The following is an 18,192-nucleotide window of genomic DNA, read 5'->3' as shown; positions in this document are numbered from 1 at the left end:
CTAAACTAGATAGTGGGGAGGGAAGTGTAAGTATAGGATATTCACATCCTCAACTGAGATCTTCAGTCTGCAGAATTAGCAACAATAATATAGGCATTACAGTGAGGTTAATTCTTAAAAGGAAATGGTACATCGTTAAAGGATGGATGGATGGATGTTTAAGATGGGAAGAACCCCAGAGCTTGCTGAATGAGAGTACATGTTCTGGACTCTGTTCATGTTGTGACTCTACCATTTACTAGGTGTGTGGTCTTGGTATGTCACTTCCCTTCCCTAATCTTCAGTTTCCTATTCTCCAGAATGAGGCTAATGGGGCCTACTTTGCAGGGTTGTTGTGAAGATGAAAACAGATCCTGTATATTAGGTGCTCACAGTATCTGACACTTAGCAAAATCATGAATATGTGTTATGTAACATTCTTAGATGTCTGTGGTGATCATTAAAAAAAATCTCTAGTTTATCTTAATAAGCAGCAGCTGTGTGTTGCTCATTAAACTCTAGCGATTCCTATAGTTTGGCCTTCTGGCTTCTAAGCTGTTGAGATTAGACCCCTAAGTAAATTTGGTAGTATGTGATTAAAGGCATCTTTGTAGATTTATTTCCATGAAGAAACTGATAAAGTTAAATTGCTCTGTTAGGATTTAATTGTGACTAACTTCACTATAGGCAAAAATAGAAGATATTTATTGCAATTTCCAGTGAATCTGTAATTATTTCAAACTAAAAAGTAAAAAAAAAAAGTTTTTTACCCTCTATGATTTCATAGGTGAGTCCAGCCTTTTACACTGCTGAGTGACAGTTGTTTGGTATGTGCATTTAAAGTTCAGCTCCAGTCATTATAGGAGAACTCAGGTTAACTGTTCTGTATGTGAGTTAGAATTGACAGTTTTTCCAGTCATTTGTCAGACATCTTTTGAGTGTTTACTGCTTGATAGGCACTGTTCTAGGCTCTGGGGATATAACTGTTATCAGAATAGAAAAAATTTCCTGTCATCATGGGCCTTATGTTAGAATGAGAGTGAGGTGGGAAACAGGACAAGACTATATAGATAGAGTATGATACAGAATGATTGGACATGAGAGACAAAATCACTGAGTTCTGTCTACTCCTCTAGCTCCTTTCTTCATTGAACAATTTTTCTCAGTTTTACGATAGCCCTCTTTTTTTCTTTACTCTGTACTAACTCCCTGAGAGTCTCCTTCAAACTCATGAAAGATAAGAGTCATATTAACCAAGCACAGAAAGAAGATGTAAAGATGCATCTACATGCTGTGCCTATAGTCTGCATGAGCAATCAAGTTCAGTTCAGTTCAGTCGCTCAGTCGTGTCTGACTCTTTGCGACCCCATGAATCGCAGCACGCCAGGCCTCCCTGTCCATCACCAACTCCTAGAGTTTACTCAAACTCATGTCCATTGAGTCAGTGATGCCATCCAACCATCTCATCCTCTGTCGTCCCCTTCTCCTCCTGCCCCCAGTCCCTCCCAGCATCAGGGTCTTTTCCAATGAGTCAACTCTTCGCATGAGGTGGCCAAAGTATTGGAGTTTCAGTTTCAGCATCAGTTCTTCCAGTGAACACCCAGGACTGATCTCCTTTAGGATGGACTGGTTGGATCTCCTTGCAGTCCAAGGGACTCTCAAAAGTCTTCTCCAACACCACAGTTCAAAAGCATCAATTTTTCAGCACTCAGCTTTCTTCACAGTCCAACTCTCATATCCATACATGACCACTGGAAAAACCATAGCCTTGACTAGACAGACCTTTGTTGGCAAAGTAATGTCTCTGCTTTTTAATATGCTATCTAGGTTGGTCATAACTTTCCTTCCAAGGAGTAAGCATCTTTTAATTTCATGGCTGCAGTCACCATCTGCAGTGATTTTGGAGCCAAAAAAATAAAGTCTGACACTGTTTCCACTGTTTCTCCATCTATTTCCCATGAAGTGATGGGACCAGATGCCATGATCTTAATTTTCTGAATGTTGAGCTTTAAGCCAACTTTTTCACTCTCCTCTTTCACTTTCATCAAGAAGCTTTTTAGTTCCTCTTCACTTTCTGCCATAAGGGTGGTGTCATCTGCATATCTGAGTTTATTGATATTTCTCCCGGCAATCTTGATTCCAGCTTGTGCTTCTTCCAGCCCAGCGTTTCTCATGATGTACTCTGGCTGTTATTAGGTGGTCATATTACAAAAAGAAGATGGCTTCATGCTTCATCTTTGGTGCAGGAGTGCCTGTGCCATTGGTACTAGGCAGTTCTGCCTTTCCTTTGGGCTTCGCTTGAAGAGTAGCTTGGTTAGAGTAATGGCTGCTATAACAAATGCCCTGCATGTTAATGACTTCCCACAATAGGTCTGTTTCTCATTCATCTCACAGATTGGCAGACATCTTTCCTCCACATAGTGATTCAGGAGCCAGGGCTCCTTGTGTTCTGTGGCCTTGCTATCCCCTTCTCAGTGGGCCAATGGGGGAAAGCACAGAGGAGAACCAAGGGGTGCTAGCCCTGCTGGGCAATGGTGCAGGCCACCTGCACTCCCTCTGTATTGGCTTGAACTCAGTCACGTGTCTGTGGCTAACTGCAGGAAGGGCTGGAAAATGTCATTCCTGACTGGTCAGCCACTCAGTGAGACCCGAACACCAGGTAGGTAGGGCGTGAATAATTCAAGGACAGCCAGCAGAATCCCACATAGAAGCACAGCTATCATTTGCTTCTCTGACTCTTCTTTTTTCTCTGCCCCATGATGGATCAGTTCCTATGATCTTTCTTTAGGCAGTTTAATGGTCATGTAGGCTATAGTCTAGTCTTACAGCCTATGAGCCAATCTTTCCCTTTAGGGCAGTTGAGTCCTCTCACATTTTTGTTCATGAGATCATGCTTTTATCTGTGGTTGTTCTATGGCATTCTTACTTCCAAAAGATTGTTAACAGGGGAAGTGTCCTCACATAGACACTGTGGGCTTGCTAGGAGTTTTTGCTTCCCGAGATGGTTTGTTGTTTGCTAAGCACCAAAAGGAATTTGTTCTAAGATCATCATTGCACCCTCGGATCAAATGGCTGGACTCTAAGGCAGCATTTATAGGAGGCCTCCAGGGTAGAATTATATGCTAAACAGAAATGTTCTGTAGTTGAAAAAATATACACTCCCTTCTTAAGTTCTCCCTGACAATGCCTTCTTGCAATTCATATTTTTCAGCTATGTTTGATTTTAAGATACTTTAGGGGTAGATGTTGCTTTTTGGGATTTTATTAATAGTATTACTTTTTTTTAAATGAGTCTTTTGAAGTCTCTTTCATTATAAACAGCCTGTTTTCCCCAGAGATAACAACTTGCAGTGTGAGATATTTGGATTTCACTTGAAACAAAACCAAGGGTTTGAATGTTTTAAATATAAGCAAATCTAATTCTCCTGTGTCTAGAGAAACTGTATAATGAACCATATGTCTGTGGCTTAAGCACACAGATGTGAAAGATTCTCTCTCTCTCTCTTTTTATGTTTTCTTGAAAACACTGCCAGAGCTCAAAATTGGCACCAAGTACCAAAGATCTCCACCGAGCCAACCAAACCACTAGAGATGGGGTTAAACTGGGGGTGCTTCTTGGGTGCACATGGAGGTGGAGCTACTCCTGGTTCTGGCTTCTCTTCAGAGGTGCAAGGCTCACTGCTCCCCCATCTCCATTTCTCAGAGCCTCTAGTCTTTGCAAGTAGACATCCTCTCTTAGGTGACTGACTTTTCAGATCTTTGATTATTATGGTTGCCTTTTGGGTTCATTGAGGTTGGCTCAGATGGTAAAGAATCAGCCTGCAATGCAGGAGAACCCAGGTTTGCCATCTCATCACAGAGACCAAATACAGGGAACCATCTCCTCCAAATGAACTCAAAGTGAAAGTGAAGTGTTAGTCGCTCAATCATGTCTGACTCTTTGTAACCCCATGGACTGTAGCCCACCAGGCTCCTCTGTCCATGGGATTCTCCAGGCAAGAATACTGGAGTGGGTAGCCATTCCCTTTTTTCTAGGGGATCTTCCCGACCCAGGGATCAAACCCGGATCTCCAACATTGCAGACAGACTCTTTGCTGCCTGAGCTACCAGGGAATAGATCAGCTTTGTTTTGGAATATTTTGGCTTCAGGTATGTGAAATGTGATCTGCTCCTTCCATATGCCTTTACCTGTCTCTGAAATCACTCACTTAATGGATGAGTAACTTGAGACCTCTCCATAGAGATCAGACCATGAGACTGACAGGTATGTCTGTTGATAGATCTCAAGCTTTAAAAGATGAAATGAACTTATAGGCTTTCTTTCATTAAGGACAGCTTAGAGTAGTGTTTCTGCGTCTCTTTCAATATAAGATATAACCCTGAAGTTATTAGAGCCTGTCAGTAAGTGGCCTTCACCTGACTTGTAGTGTCTGTGCTGTGCCTGCTAGGGGCTGTGCGTGGAATGAAGGCTTAGATGATACTGTTCTTGCCCTCCAGATTGAAACCTGAATGAAGATATTTAACAACACTTTAAATGTTCAAAAACTGTATGACACTTACCATATTTATAATAAGGATTCACATTGTAAGATGCTCAAATCACTTGGTTTGTCAAATCAGTTGAAATCATGCAGTGAGAAGCAAAGGGAAAGAGATTGGGGTCAATGAATGTGTTTTGTGCGAGCTGGTAGAAGGGCCACACCATATACAGGTTGCCCTGTGTTCACATGTCCTCCCTTGTTGGAAGGCACTTTTGGTTTTAAGGAGTGGGAACTCTTCCTGTCAGCTTAAGTTTTCTTGAGAAGGAGAAAGGGGTTGGGGTTCTCATGGGAATCCAAAAAATGAGAGACAAAGAGTGGCCCAGTGGTCCCCAGTAATGGGAGCTCTTGGTTATTCATATTTATTCTGCTGTTACCAGGCTTTGCCCTAGTTGAGGTGACTTTAGTGTCCATTTACCTTTTGGCTCCCAACAACCACCTTTACCCCAGACTCCTTCTAGTACTTCTGTACCTCACAGGTTCTGCTTGTGCTTGGTTCTGGCTCTCTCATGACTTTAAGTTCAAGCTGGCCCCAGCTTGACACCACAGCTCTGCTGTACATCTGCTCAGGGTCTGCTTTCTCTGCTGGTTGATCTTTCCACTTTTATCTACATCCCCAAGAATGAGCATCTGGCCCAGCTTGTTCTCTCTAAAGAAGAGCTTTCTACACCAGAGCATCCTGTGCGCCCACCCGCCCTTACTCAGGCATGAGGTGGGCCTTGTAGTGCACATGTGGTACCAGACCCATCTTTGTAGCAGAGCTGGGGGGCTGGGGAGCAGGCAGCACCTCTGCAGTGCCTGTGGGCCTGGCAGGTATATCAGAGAGCCCTTCAGGGCCATGGAGCTTGAGAATGGGTAGGATTTGTGCAGACTGGGATCAGAGAAAGAGTGTTTTGGGGAGAAGACACAAATCTGATCCTTGAGGAGAGAGCATATGGCCTATCAGAAGCCTGCTATGTGACCAAGGAGGAGGCTGGATTATAAGGGTCATAAAAGCAAGGTGGAGGAGGTGAATTTGTTTTATTGAGTAACAGGTCATACTGTAAGCTTTTAAGCAGAGAAAATCAATCACTTTCTCCTTTTTATTCCTGATTTCTACTGTCAGATTAGACTTCCCTGGTAGCTGAGCTGGTAAAGAATCCACCTGCAATGCAGGAGACCCTGGTTCGATTCCTGGGTCAGGAAGATCCCCTGGAGAAGGGATAGGCTACCCACTCCAGTATTCTTGGGCTTCCCTGGTGGCTCAGACAGTAAAGAATCTGCCTGCAATGAGGGAGACCTGGGTTCCATCCCTGGGTTGGGAAGATCCCTGGAGGAGGGCATGGCAACCTACTCCAGTATTCTCACCTGGAGAATCCCCATGGACAGAGGAGCCTGGTGGGCTACAGTCCATGGGATCACAAAGAGTCGGACATGACTGAGCAACTAAGAACAAGAGACTACTGATGCCACTCAGGAGTCAGGTAATATGAGAGAGGAAATAGTGTGAGCAGATGGTTATGGGATTGGGAAAAGAACAAGCATGGGCTGATGCTAACGATTGGGTATGGCAGCTTTGGTTCTAGGCATGAAAGGGAGTGTATTCTAGAGGGGAGTAGAAGCGTCCATGTTAGTACCAAGGAATGCAGCAGCCAACACCTAGCATGGAAATTTTGGTAACAGATTAAAAAAAAACTCTGCATTTATCTGCTGACTCCAGGAATTCTGTGAAGTCTATGGGCATGTCCCTTAAACTCTCTGAGCGTCAGTTTTCATCTCGGAAAATGATACTACTAACTCCTGTGGCTACTTCTCAAAAGTTTGAGGTACTCAGGTGAGATAGAGGGTGAAATACTTTGTGAGTTTCAAAACACTCTTTGAATTTAAGGCATTAACTAATGGATAATGACTTCCAGGGCATTTAAAAATGGTTTGATTAACATTTAGTGGAAACTCATCTAGTATGAAAACTTCAAAGATGGCATCTCAAGGTTATATTACAACTCAAGCTTTTATAGACTTGTTTCTTCTCTGAATGGCATTAGAGGAGAGTCAAGTGTTCCTGGGAAGAATTACTTCCAAAATGGGGTGTGTGTGTGATGGGGAATTTGGCGCAGGGGACAGAGATGATCTACTGTTTTTTTTCTGCGCTAGTGACTAGAATACCTTCCTAATGATTAGTTCCTTGATAGTGTGTTCAAGAAGCAGGCAGCTTGATGGCTCATTTTAGTAGTAATACTTCTCCTTTCCTAGTCTCCTTTTGTCTTAAAGGCTTACCCTCCTTATTCCATGAAGGTGGCGTTCCCAAGAAGCACCTTAACCCCAGGCTAGATGGGAGGGATGGAACAAAGCTCTGGGCTGCTCTTTCCAGAATCACCATTTTTGCTTCTTTTCCAGTTCCCTTGCAGAGCTTGTTCTCCTGCACTACTACACAGGTTCTGTTTCCTTAAATTCTCAAATTTGGCTTGCACGCCCCCTAGTGGCAGGTCAGATGCACCCCTTGCTACCCTGTTTGTTGCAGTACCATGACAGCCCATCACTGCACTCCACTCTATTACTAAGTAGAACCCCCAGTTCACAAATATGGAATGAGAGGTTTGGTGATTCTGACTTGCCATTCAGGTGGGACCTAGGGACATGGGACTTTATCCTGAGCATTTGATTCCCAGATTTATACAATGGGAATGCCTCAGAAAAAAAGATGATGTAGTTACAACTGTTCTAGATTTTTTAAAAAAATGAGTTAAAAAGAGTCTAGATTATTTTACTGTCTGCTCAGCTAATTTGAAAGGATCAAAATGTGGCAAATATTTGAAGAAAAGAATGATTGTACTTTCCCCCTTCATCACATTGATAAATCTTTTGTCACGCATCCGAGTGTTCAATATTTCATGCTTAATCCTGTTACCAACTTTGGAGAACACACACACGAAAATGTATAAAGCATGATGTCTGCCCTTCAGAAGTTTATGTTCACATTAAACTCTAGTCACGAGGTGTTCAAATTTATTCCCTTGAGAAAAAAATAAGTATAATCCTTGGTAACTTTTATTGGGGTTTAATAGTTCTACTTCATTTCACAAAAGACAGATTCTGTGAGCATTTGCTTATTGATTTCTTTTTAAAGTCCTTTTCAGTGGAGAGAGAACTGCAGGATAACAACACTAGTTACCCAGACGAACCCTGGAGGATAACAGAAGAGCAGCGCGAGTACTATGTCAACCAGTTCCGGTCCCTGCAGCCTGATCCGAGTTCCTTCATTTCAGGTAATGAAGTGTGGTGGGTGAGATCACAGGTCCCAGCTCACTGTCTCACATAAATAACAGTGCCCATCTTAAGAAATAGTCCATTCAAAATGAGTACAAAAACCTATGATTTCAGTTTGTTTTTCTCTGAGGTTGAATTTCTTAGCAACTATAATCTGTGTAGAAAAATACTTGGCAATGGTATTTGGAAGTTTGTGTTTCCGTTTCAAAGGAGTTAAATGGGAATATGAAGCATCCTGGTCCAGATCCTGTGCCTTATTAGCTGGAGCAGTTCCTGAAATGAGTGTTACACCAAGGTGACACCTTTAATTGCTTACTCATTACATTGGTATTAGAGCAAGGGCGAAGTGTAGCCTCCCAATGAGTTGCTGTCACAGTTCTTCTTATGTTATATACACATTAGAGTTCAAGTTCATGCTCATTTTCTTTGACTCCAGTCTTTCTCTGGTTTTTCTGAGAGAAAAAAATTGGAGGAAAATTGACTAGCGTTTTTATGTCCACATATTAGTTCTTCTGGAGTATCTTCAGAAGTATATATTCCTGTTGAGTTCTCATGCAAAATTCAAGCTGAGAGGAATTGATTTAGTTCCTACGTGCCTATATTTCACCTGGCTGAAGACTAAACAAGTTGAAATAGTAGAATCTGGAAGAAAAATTCATAGAACTTTCTTTTTATATTTCAATTGTGAAGAATGACAGTATGTCCTTGATAGTTGTTACCTGACACTTTGCAGTGTGGACTAAAATTAATTTTCTCTCCTAACATATGGTGTGTAGTTGGAATATACCTGTATAAACACAGATATCATTGTCTGATTGGTAGTAATGACTTTATTTGAAGGCAGAATGTTGTAGATACAACAAATTAATGTTGACAAAATGATTTTAAAAAAACCCCCAGAAACCCAGATTTTATGTATTGACCACATGCTCATTTTATACACTGCTTAAATGAGTTTCTTCACAATGTATACAGATATTTAGCCAAATGAAAATAGGTACTTGTTAGGAATGTTTTTATTTTCTTTCAAACCTTTATATCTCACTGACTTTCAAATACAAACAAAACTCTAGTGGCTAGTATAACAAACCTCTATGTACTTATCACTCAACTCTCACAATTTGGTTTTATCTATAGCCTCTCTGAGCCTTGATGGTTTTGAAGCAATTTCCAGACCATTTCATTTGAAAATATTTCAGGATGTATATGTAAAGATAAGACCTCTATTAAAAACATAACCACAACTCATTGGCACATTAAAAAAAACATAAAATAACCCACAAAATGCTTAATTATCAAGTCTTGCTCAGATTTCCCTGATTGTCTCGCAACTGCCTTTTCAAAATTTTAGTTTGATCAAGGGCAGGAGAGGTTCATACATTGCAATTAATTGATGGCCCCTTTTAAAAAACATTTTAATTTAGATATAGTCTACATACTGTAAGATTCACCCATTTAAAGTGTACAATTCAATGTTTTTAGTATAGTCACAATCTAGATGTAGAACTCTCAGAGATAGTGGAGGATAGAGGAGCCTGACATGCTTCAGTCCACGGGGTAGTAAAGAATCAGATATGACTTAACAACTGAAGAACAACAGATTTAAAACACTTCCCTCCAAACCACCTATTTACTAGTATTTATTTCCCATTCCTGCTTTCCCTACCACCCCTCCCTTAGCCTTGGGTTGCCATTTTAAACTACTTTCTCTGTCTATAGAGTTACCAGTTCTGGGCTGGTCATATAAATGAAATTGTGTAATATGTATTTTTTGGTGTGTGACCTCTTTTACATAGCATAATGTTTTTAAGATTCATCCATGTTGTGGTATATACCAGAACTTCACTCCTTTTTATGACAATATCCTTCCATTGTATGGATAGACCACATTTTATTTATCTTTTCATCATTTGATTGACTTTTGGGTTGTTTTCTCTTTTTGGCTATTAGGAGTAATGTTGCGTTGAACATTTATGTACAGGTTTTTGTGTAGATGTATGTTTTTGTCTCTCTTGGATATATACCTAAGAGTAGAATAGCTGGCTTATATGATAACTCTATATTTAACCTTTTCAGAACCAGTCAGACTATTTTCCAAAGTAACTGCACCACTTTACATTGCCACCAGCAGTGTCTAAGGGTTCTAATTACTCCACATCCTTGCCAACACTTGTTACTATCTTTTGGTTGTATCCACCTTAGTGAATGTGAAGTGATATCTCTTTGTAGATGAAGAATGACACTGAGCATCTTTTTATGCTCTTGTTGGCCATTTGTATATCTTCTTTGGAGAAATTCCTATTCAGATCCTTTTCTGTATTTAAAATTTTTCTTAGTTTTTGGCCATACCTCGCAGCATATGGTGTCTTCATTCCCCAGTCAGAGGACAAATCCGTGTTCCCCACTGTGGAAGCATAGACTCTTAACCACTGGACCACCAGGAAAGTCCCTCCTTTGCCATTAAAAAAAAATTGTTGAGTGGTAAGAATTCTCTATGTATTCTAGATACAAATTCTCTAGACGTATGATTTGAAAATATTTTTTTCCCAGTCTGTGGCTTGTCCTTTTATTTTTCTAACAGTGTCTTGCAAAGCAAAAAGTTTAATTTTGATGTTCAGATTATTTTTTCTTTCGTTGCTTGCACGACAATCATATCTAAAAAAAATCAGTGCTTAATTCAAGGTCATGAAAAAGTATGTGTTTATTTGCCTCTAAGCAGGAATATATATGGAATATATATTACAGTTTTATTATTATTATTATTGGTTTGTGGGATCTTAGTTCCCAAAACAAGGGTTGAATCTGGGCCCCCAGCAGTGAAAGCACAGAATCTTAACCACTGGACTGCCAGACAATTCCTTATATCACAGTTTTCTTCCTTCTTCTCTCCCTCCCTCCCTTTTTCTTTCCCTTTTTCTCTTTCTTTCATGTGGGATCTTAATTCTGGGAAATGAAATGAAATGTTAGTCGCTCAGTCGTGTCCGACTCTTTGTGACCCCATGAACTGTAGCCCGCCAGGCTCCTCTGTTCATGGAATTTTCCAGGCAAGAATACTGGAGTGGGTTGCTGTTCCCTTCTCCAAGGGATCTTCCCAACCCAGGGACCCAACCTGGGTCTCCTGCATCTCCTGCATTGGCAAGCGGGTTCTTTACTGTTAACCACCTTTGAAGCTTATAATAGGTTACTGGTCTTTATTTTTTTTTTTATCTCTCTGTATATTGGATGTGTTAAAATTTGGTCACTGATGTGTGTCAGTTCAGTTCAGTCACTCAGTCATGTCCACCTCTTTGTGACCCCATGGACTGCAGCATGCCAGGCTTCCCTGTCCATAACCAACTCCTGGAGCTTACTCAAACTCAGGTCCATCGAGTCAGTAATGCCATCCAACCATCTCTGTCATCCCCTTCTCCTCCCACCTTCAATCTTTCCCAGCATCAGGGTCTTTTCAAATGAGTCAGTTCTTCGTGTCAGGTGGCCAAAGTATTGGAGTTTCAGCTTCAGCATCAGTCCTTCCAATGAATATTCAGGACTGATTTTCTTAGGATTGACTGGTTGGATCTCCTTGCTGTCCAAGGGACTCTCAAGAGTCTTCTCCAACACCACAGTTCAAAAGCATCAATTCTTCGGTGCTCAGCTTTCTTTATAGTCCAATTCTCACATCCATACATGATTACTGGAAAAACCATAGCCTTGACTAGATGGACCTTTGTTGGCAAAGTAATGTCTCTGCTTTTTAATATGCTGTCTAGGTTGGTCATAGCTTTTCTTTCAAGGAGCAAGCGTCTTTTAATTTCATGGCTGCAGTCACCATCTGCAGTGATTTTGGAGCCCAAGAAAATAAAATCTGCCACTGTTTCCATTGTTTCCCCATCTATTTGCCATGAAGTGATGGGACTGGATGCCATGATCTTAGTTTTTTGAATGTTGAGTTTTAAGCTAACTTTTTCACTCTCCTCTTTCACTTTCATCAAGAGGCTCTTTAGTTCTTCTTTGCTTTCTGCCATAAGGGTGGTGTCATCTGCATATCTGAGGTTATTGATATTTCTCCTGGCAATCTTGATTCCAGCTTGTGCTTCATCCAGCCTGGCATTTCGCATGATGTACTCTGCATATAAGTTAAATAAGCAGGGTGACAGTATACAGCCTTGATGTACTCCTTTCCCAATTTGGAACCAGTCTGTTGTTCCATGTCCAGTTCTGTTGCTTCTTGACCTGCATACAGATTTCTCAGGAGGCAGGTAAGGTGGTCTGGTATTCCCATCTCTTGAAGAATTTTCCATAGTTTGTTGTGATCCACACAGTCAAAGGCTTTGGTAGTCAATAAAGCAGAAGTAGATGTTTTTCTGGAACTCTCTTGCTAATTTTCAATGATCCAGTGGATGTTGGCAATTTGATCTCTGATTCCTCTGCCTTTTCTAAATCCAGCTTGAATATCTGGAAGTTCATGGTTCATGTACTGTTGAAGCCTGGCTTGGAGGATTTTGAGCATTACTTTGCTAGCATGTGAGTGCAATTGTGTGGTAGTTTGAACATTCTTTGGCATTGCCTTTCTTTGGGATTAGAATGAAAACTGACCTTTTCCAGTCCTGTGGCCACTGCTGAGTTTTCCAAATTTGCTGGTATATTGAGTGCAGCACTTTCACAGCATCATCTTTTAGGATTTGAAATAGCTCAATTGGAATTCCATCACCTCCACTAGCTTTGTTCACAGTGATGCTTCCTAAGGCCCACTTGACTTCACACTCCAGGATGTCTGGCTCTAGGTGAGTGATCACACCATCGTGGTTATCTGGGTCATGAAGATCTTTTTTGTATAGTTCTATGTATTCTTGCCACCTCTTCTTAATATCTTCTCCTTCTGTTAGGTCCATACCATTTCTTTCCTCTATTAGGCCCATCTTTGCATGAAATGTTCCCTTGGTATCTCTAATTTTCTTGAAGAGGTCTCTAATCTTTCCCATTCTATTGTTTTCCTTTCTTTCTTTGCATTGGTTACTGAGGAAAGCTTTCTTATCTTTCTTTGCTTTTCTTTAGAACTCTGCATTCAAATGGGTATATCTTTCCTTTTCTTCTTTGCCTTTAGCTTCTCTTCTTTTCTCAGCTATTTGTAAGGCCTCCTCAGACAACCATTTTGCCTTTTTGCATTTCTTTTTCTTGGGGATGGTCTTGATCACTGCCTCCTGTACAATGTCATGAACCTCCATCCATAGTTCTTCAGGCACTCTGTCAGATCTAATCCCTTGAATCTATTTGTCACTTTCCACTGTATAATCGTAAGGGATTTGATTTAGGTCATACCTGAATGGCAAAGTGGTTTTCCCTACTTTCTTCAATTTAAGTCAGAAGTTTGCAATTATTAGTTCATGATCTGAGCCACAGTCAGCTCCTGGTCTTGTTTTTGCTGACTGTGTAGAGTTTCTCCATCTTTGGCTGCAAAGAATATAATCAATCTGATTTCGGTGTTGACCATCTGGTGATGTCCATGTGTAGAGTCTTCTCTTGTGTTGTTGAAAGAGGGTGTTTGCTATGACCAGTGCGTTCTCTTGGCAAAACTGTTAGCCTTTGACCTGCTTCGTTTTGTACTCCAAGGCCAAATTTGCCTGTTACTCCAGGTGTCTCTTGACGCTCTACTTTTGCATTCCAGTCCCCTATAGTGAAAAGGACATCTTTTTTGGGTGTTAGTTCTAAAAGGTCTTGTAGGTCTTCATAGAACCGTTCAACTTCAGCTTCTTCAGCATTACTGGTTGGGGCATAGACTTGGATTACCGTGATATTGAATGGTTTGCTTTGGAAACAAACAGATCATTCTGTTGTTTTTGAGATTGCATCCAAGTACTGCATTTTGGACTCTCTTTCTTGATTATGAGGGATACTCCATTTCTTCTAAGGGAAATGCTGTGTGTAGCTGTAGTTTACTGGACTGAGAGACCCTTTTATAAGAAAAAGTCTGGATTCATGGTTTTAATATTTGAATGCCAACAGCTTTTAAGTCTCCCTTCTACCCCTTCTCTCTCATGTCAGTCTCAAATAGATATGAAAATGACTGGAGAGAAGATGAAAAGGAGGCTGGTTTGGGGTTTCTTCATTGCTTGGGAGGCAGCTGGGGTGTAGGTTCCAGCTCCTGGTTTGAGCGTCTGTCCGCACCAAAGGAGGGAGCACTTGGGCTTTCTCAGTTGTTCTCCCTCTGAACTTGTTAGCTGTCAGCTTCCCTCTGGGTGGGACGACCACTACTCTCTCTACTTGGTGAAGGCCAAGCCAGGCCAGATCTCTAGCTGTGGGTTTGAGTGTATTGTGCTTTGAAGAAAGGTAATCAGTGAGGAAAAAGAAGAATGAAATGAGAGAATGCCTTTATCTATAAAATAGCTGACAAGTATTCTTTCAACACATTTAAAAAATATTTATTTATGGCTGTGCTGGCTTTTTGTTGCTCTTCGTGGGCTTTCTCTAGTTCTCAATGAGCAGGGATTCTCATTGTGGTCGTTTCTCTTGTTGCAGAGCACAAGCTCTATGGTGTGTGGGCTTCAGTAGTTGCAGCATGTGGACTCAGTGGTTGTGGCTCATGGACTCTAGAGCGAGCATTTAGTAGTTGTGGCACAAGGACTTAGTTCCTCTGCAGCATGTGGAATCTTCCCAGACCAGAGATTGAACCCATGATGCGGATTCTTATCCACCATACCATGAGGGAGGTCCCTCAGGACATTTCTGACAAATGTTTGACAAGGTGGCTATATGGATGGCCAACAGTCCTATGTCACCATTTTTTCTAGGGTGCTCTGGAGGAGGAAGCTCATTCATTTATAGGGTACTTATCTTTGATCCTTTATATATCAACGGAAAATAAGTCTGCTTTAGTGTCCATTATAATCCTTTGTTTTAAGGCCAATTAGAAGACTTATAATTACTAAGGAAAGACATTTGACTTTATCAGTTAAGAATAGCATTTAGGGCTTTCACTTGACTAATTTTTGTGTTAGAATTGTGAAACTGTTTTGAGAGCAGACAGCATAAAATTTCAATCTCAATAAGGATTAAGGCTAAACATTTTAAGTGTGGTTGGAGATTGCAGCTACGTAAGATGCAGAATGGAATCATTCCATGATTTCCATTGATATTGGTGAATTTGCAATGAATAAAGGAAGTAGTAATAGGTTCATGGATACAATTCTTGAAGAGCCACCAAGAGATCTAAAATCTCACTGAAACACTTAGCCAAGATGCCTTTCTTATCTGTAGTATGATGAGGTTAATGGTGTTGATTTTCTTCTTTTTGCTTTGTTTCCTACCATTATTGTGTATTACTTTCACACATTTTTTTAAATGCTGGACAGATTTTTACTTTGAAAATTTTGATATTTTTATCTTTAAAATTTTTAGTAAATTTTGCAGATTTTCAGAAAAATGAAGAAGGAACTTGAACATAATATATTTTTCATGTGATAATAAGTATTATGTCACTAATTCTTTTGCCCTATTCTAATTTACATATTGTTTTAAAAGCTGTTTGTATGTTGTTTTTAGGCACATGATTTGTAGTTGCTTTGATGAATAATTGTTATGTTTGTGGTTGTTATATGGTAGGGATGGCTGAATGAAAAAAATGGTAATTCATCTATACATAAATGAAAAAGCTGCTCTAGGTAAGTAATTAATGATTTATTTAAACAATGGCTCTTGACAGGTTCTGTTGCCAAAAACTTCTTCACCAAATCAAAACTTTCCATTCCAGAACTCTCCTATATATGGTAAGTACAATTAATGCCTTGTAGTTTCATACTGTTATCCATAGCCATCCCTTAGCTCCTACTTTTGCATTTTAAAGCAATAATGTTTTGAATTTTTTAAAAATAAACTAAGAGTATGACTAGAACTTAAATTATTATTGCTGTGAAGATTATTATATGAAAAGCACAATGAATAGTGTCTGGAATATATTATTCACTATTTTGCTCATTTAAAAAGTAATTTCCTGATTAGTATCCTCACCTAGATGCCTTTTCAATATAAGCAGTTGTATGAGCATATGAGAATTTCCATCTTGTGTATTTTCAGATTTTTCTACTTCATGTGCTGCACATAACTAGAGAACCTTGAAAAGCTATTCTTTATAATATTTTATGAGGCCAGGTGAACAGAAGGTCCACAGATATTTTGGAATTAAGTTAAATTTGACTATTCTTGCTGCCTCTGAGTTTCATAAATTTGGCTCATGTTTATCAGCTGGACCCTGGTTCAGACTTGCAGCTATGGTGCGCTCTGTACCTTGCTGCCGTGCCAGACGCATCCCTGGCTCCAGAAGGGCTTCACAAGCTGGTCCAGATGGCTCTGTTTGCTTTTATGAAAGCGTTTGGTGCTTCTATAAGCTCCTGGCTGCGTGTGGGCTGTTCTTCCTTGAGACTGAGTGGGAGACCATGCTGCTATAAATATATAATTAAAGTATTGGAATATTTATGTAGAACTTTTTAGATGAGGATTTACAAAAAATTATAGTGGGATTTAAAATTACTTGTCATGTTTTGTGCATCATATTGAAAAACTATTCCATTGACACTTGTAAATGCTACTGTATCTGGGATCCTGAGCTGGCTTTCGGTTCTTCAGCAATATATTCTAACATTAAAGAAAAATGGCAAACCTTATTAGGCTTTAAAGCTTGGGAAAAAAAGAAGTTACCATTTTGTAAAGAACACAGTCTGTTTCGACAGAATTCCCAGTGTTAACATTATCAGCATGACGGTTCCTATCTTTTGTTAAGACATATCCACAGAAGTTTTGTGGGCCTCTCTCCACCCATCGTTTAAAAAAGTTCCCTGGTTCCTTACCCTGGGGACCTGGTACTTTCTGAATATTCCAGGGGGAGGTGGGTGTGAAGTTCCAAAGGAAAGTTCCAGAGCTTACCTTCCATGGTTTTTCTTTCAAGTAGAAAAAAATATGCCTTCTCTCTCTGCTTGTCCTAACACAGGCGTATTTGTCTCTGTACGCCTAAGAGGCTGGTTGAGCTTATGGGGTCTTAGTTGTTTTGGCAAATAGGTCTCTGCTTTTCAGTGGAAAACAATGACTGAAGCAAAGATAAGCCTTTTCAAGCCTCTCCCTTTCTTACTTTCCATCTCATCTGGTTCCAGCCTTCTCTAGTTGCTATTTTTATCTGAAAACATAATTCAACAAGTATTTACTGAGCTTATTTGTATTTTTCCAGGAGAAAATTTTCAAGCAAATATTTGATGCAACATTTGTGTGACTTGAAATGTTTAAGGTTTTTCCTTAAAGCTGAAAAATGAAGTGCTTGTATCTGAGTTTGGGTAATTGAGTAATGGCCAGGACACTGATGAAAGGGCAGGGCCAGGTGAAAGGGCAGGGCCAGCCCTTCCTCCAACTATTTCAAGTGCCAGGCTCGGGCACTTCTCACCAGGCATTTATTGAATGAGTGTCAACTAACTGTGAAATTGTGGGCATCCTGTTCCTTTTCATCCCATAGTTTTTTGCTTGTGCATTCTCTTAGAAAAACAGATCTATAGGAGAACTTGAAGACTTTAAATTTTTATTTATAAAGTGCTACTCATGCTCGTGGTGTTGATTTTTCTTCCTCTGTGTGGCCTCCTGAGATTTTATATGAATTTGGGGGATCCTGCAGGGCTACCACCAGGGAGCCTAGGAGTTGTGTTTGCATGTTTGAGGCTGAACAACTTTACCTCTGAGCCCCATGTTAGGCTCTCATGATATCTGCTATATTTAGGGAACTGAGTGATGCCGACTGCGATGGAGCCCTGACCCTGCCAGAGTTCTGTGCTGCATTTCATCTCATTGTGGCCCGAAAGAACGGCTACCCATTGCCTGAGGGCCTGCCTCCAACTCTGCAGCCAGAGTACCTGCAAGCAGGTAAGGCCTGGTCATAAATCCCAAACCTTAGGTGTTTCCCATCCTGACCTTATAAGAAACTTTTGCTTTTTAAGATGATGTCCACATACTTTGAGGAGTTCTTTGTATCTATAGTTACTTTCTTTAACTGGTATTAGACTCACAACTTATCATGTGACTCATAGGGATGATCTGGGTAAGTGTGAGTACTGTCTGGATGGATTTAAACCAAGGTCACTTCAGTTCAGTTCAGTCTATCAGTCGTGTCCGACTCTTTGCGACCCCATGAGCTGCAGCACGCCAGGCCTCCCTGTCCAACACCAACTCCCGGAGCCCACCCAAACTCATGTCCATTGAGTCAGTAATGCCATCCAACCATCTCATCCTCTGTTGTCCCCTTCTCCTCCTGCCCTCAATCTTTCCTAGCATCAGGGTCTTTTCAAATGAGTCAGCTCTTCGCATCTTTCATAAAAATTGTGGACCAGCCAACTCCTGAACCCCCAGCTGATAAAAACATGAAGAGGAAGATCTTCCTTTAGAGCCAGTGCTGACTTGGCATCTTCAGGCCAATTCTGGT

The 18,192-nt window shown here is 40.6% G+C and overlaps 1 protein-coding gene across 2 annotated transcripts in view; it reads left to right on the top strand.

Annotated features, from left to right (window-relative positions):
* REPS2 (RALBP1 associated Eps domain containing 2) overlaps positions 1 to 18,192 on the top strand; it is a 250,518-nt gene that overhangs the window by 108,608 nt on the left and 123,718 nt on the right. For both annotated transcript variants that reach the window (XM_070464477.1, XM_070464476.1), the window contains exons 6-8: positions 7,624 to 7,762; positions 15,442 to 15,505; positions 17,494 to 17,636. In XM_070464477.1, coding sequence (XP_070320578.1) covers positions 7,624 to 7,762; positions 15,442 to 15,505; positions 17,494 to 17,636 — 346 coding nt within the window. The remainder of the gene's footprint in view (positions 1 to 7,623; positions 7,763 to 15,441; positions 15,506 to 17,493; positions 17,637 to 18,192) is intronic.

Source organism: Odocoileus virginianus, unplaced genomic scaffold (genome assembly GCF_023699985.2).
Source record: "Odocoileus virginianus isolate 20LAN1187 ecotype Illinois unplaced genomic scaffold, Ovbor_1.2 Unplaced_Contig_25, whole genome shotgun sequence".
Classification (NCBI taxonomy): Eukaryota; Metazoa; Chordata; class Mammalia; order Artiodactyla; family Cervidae; genus Odocoileus; species Odocoileus virginianus.
The sequence above is the reverse complement of the archived record's forward strand: the minus strand, read 5'-3'. Positions and strand labels throughout refer to the sequence as shown.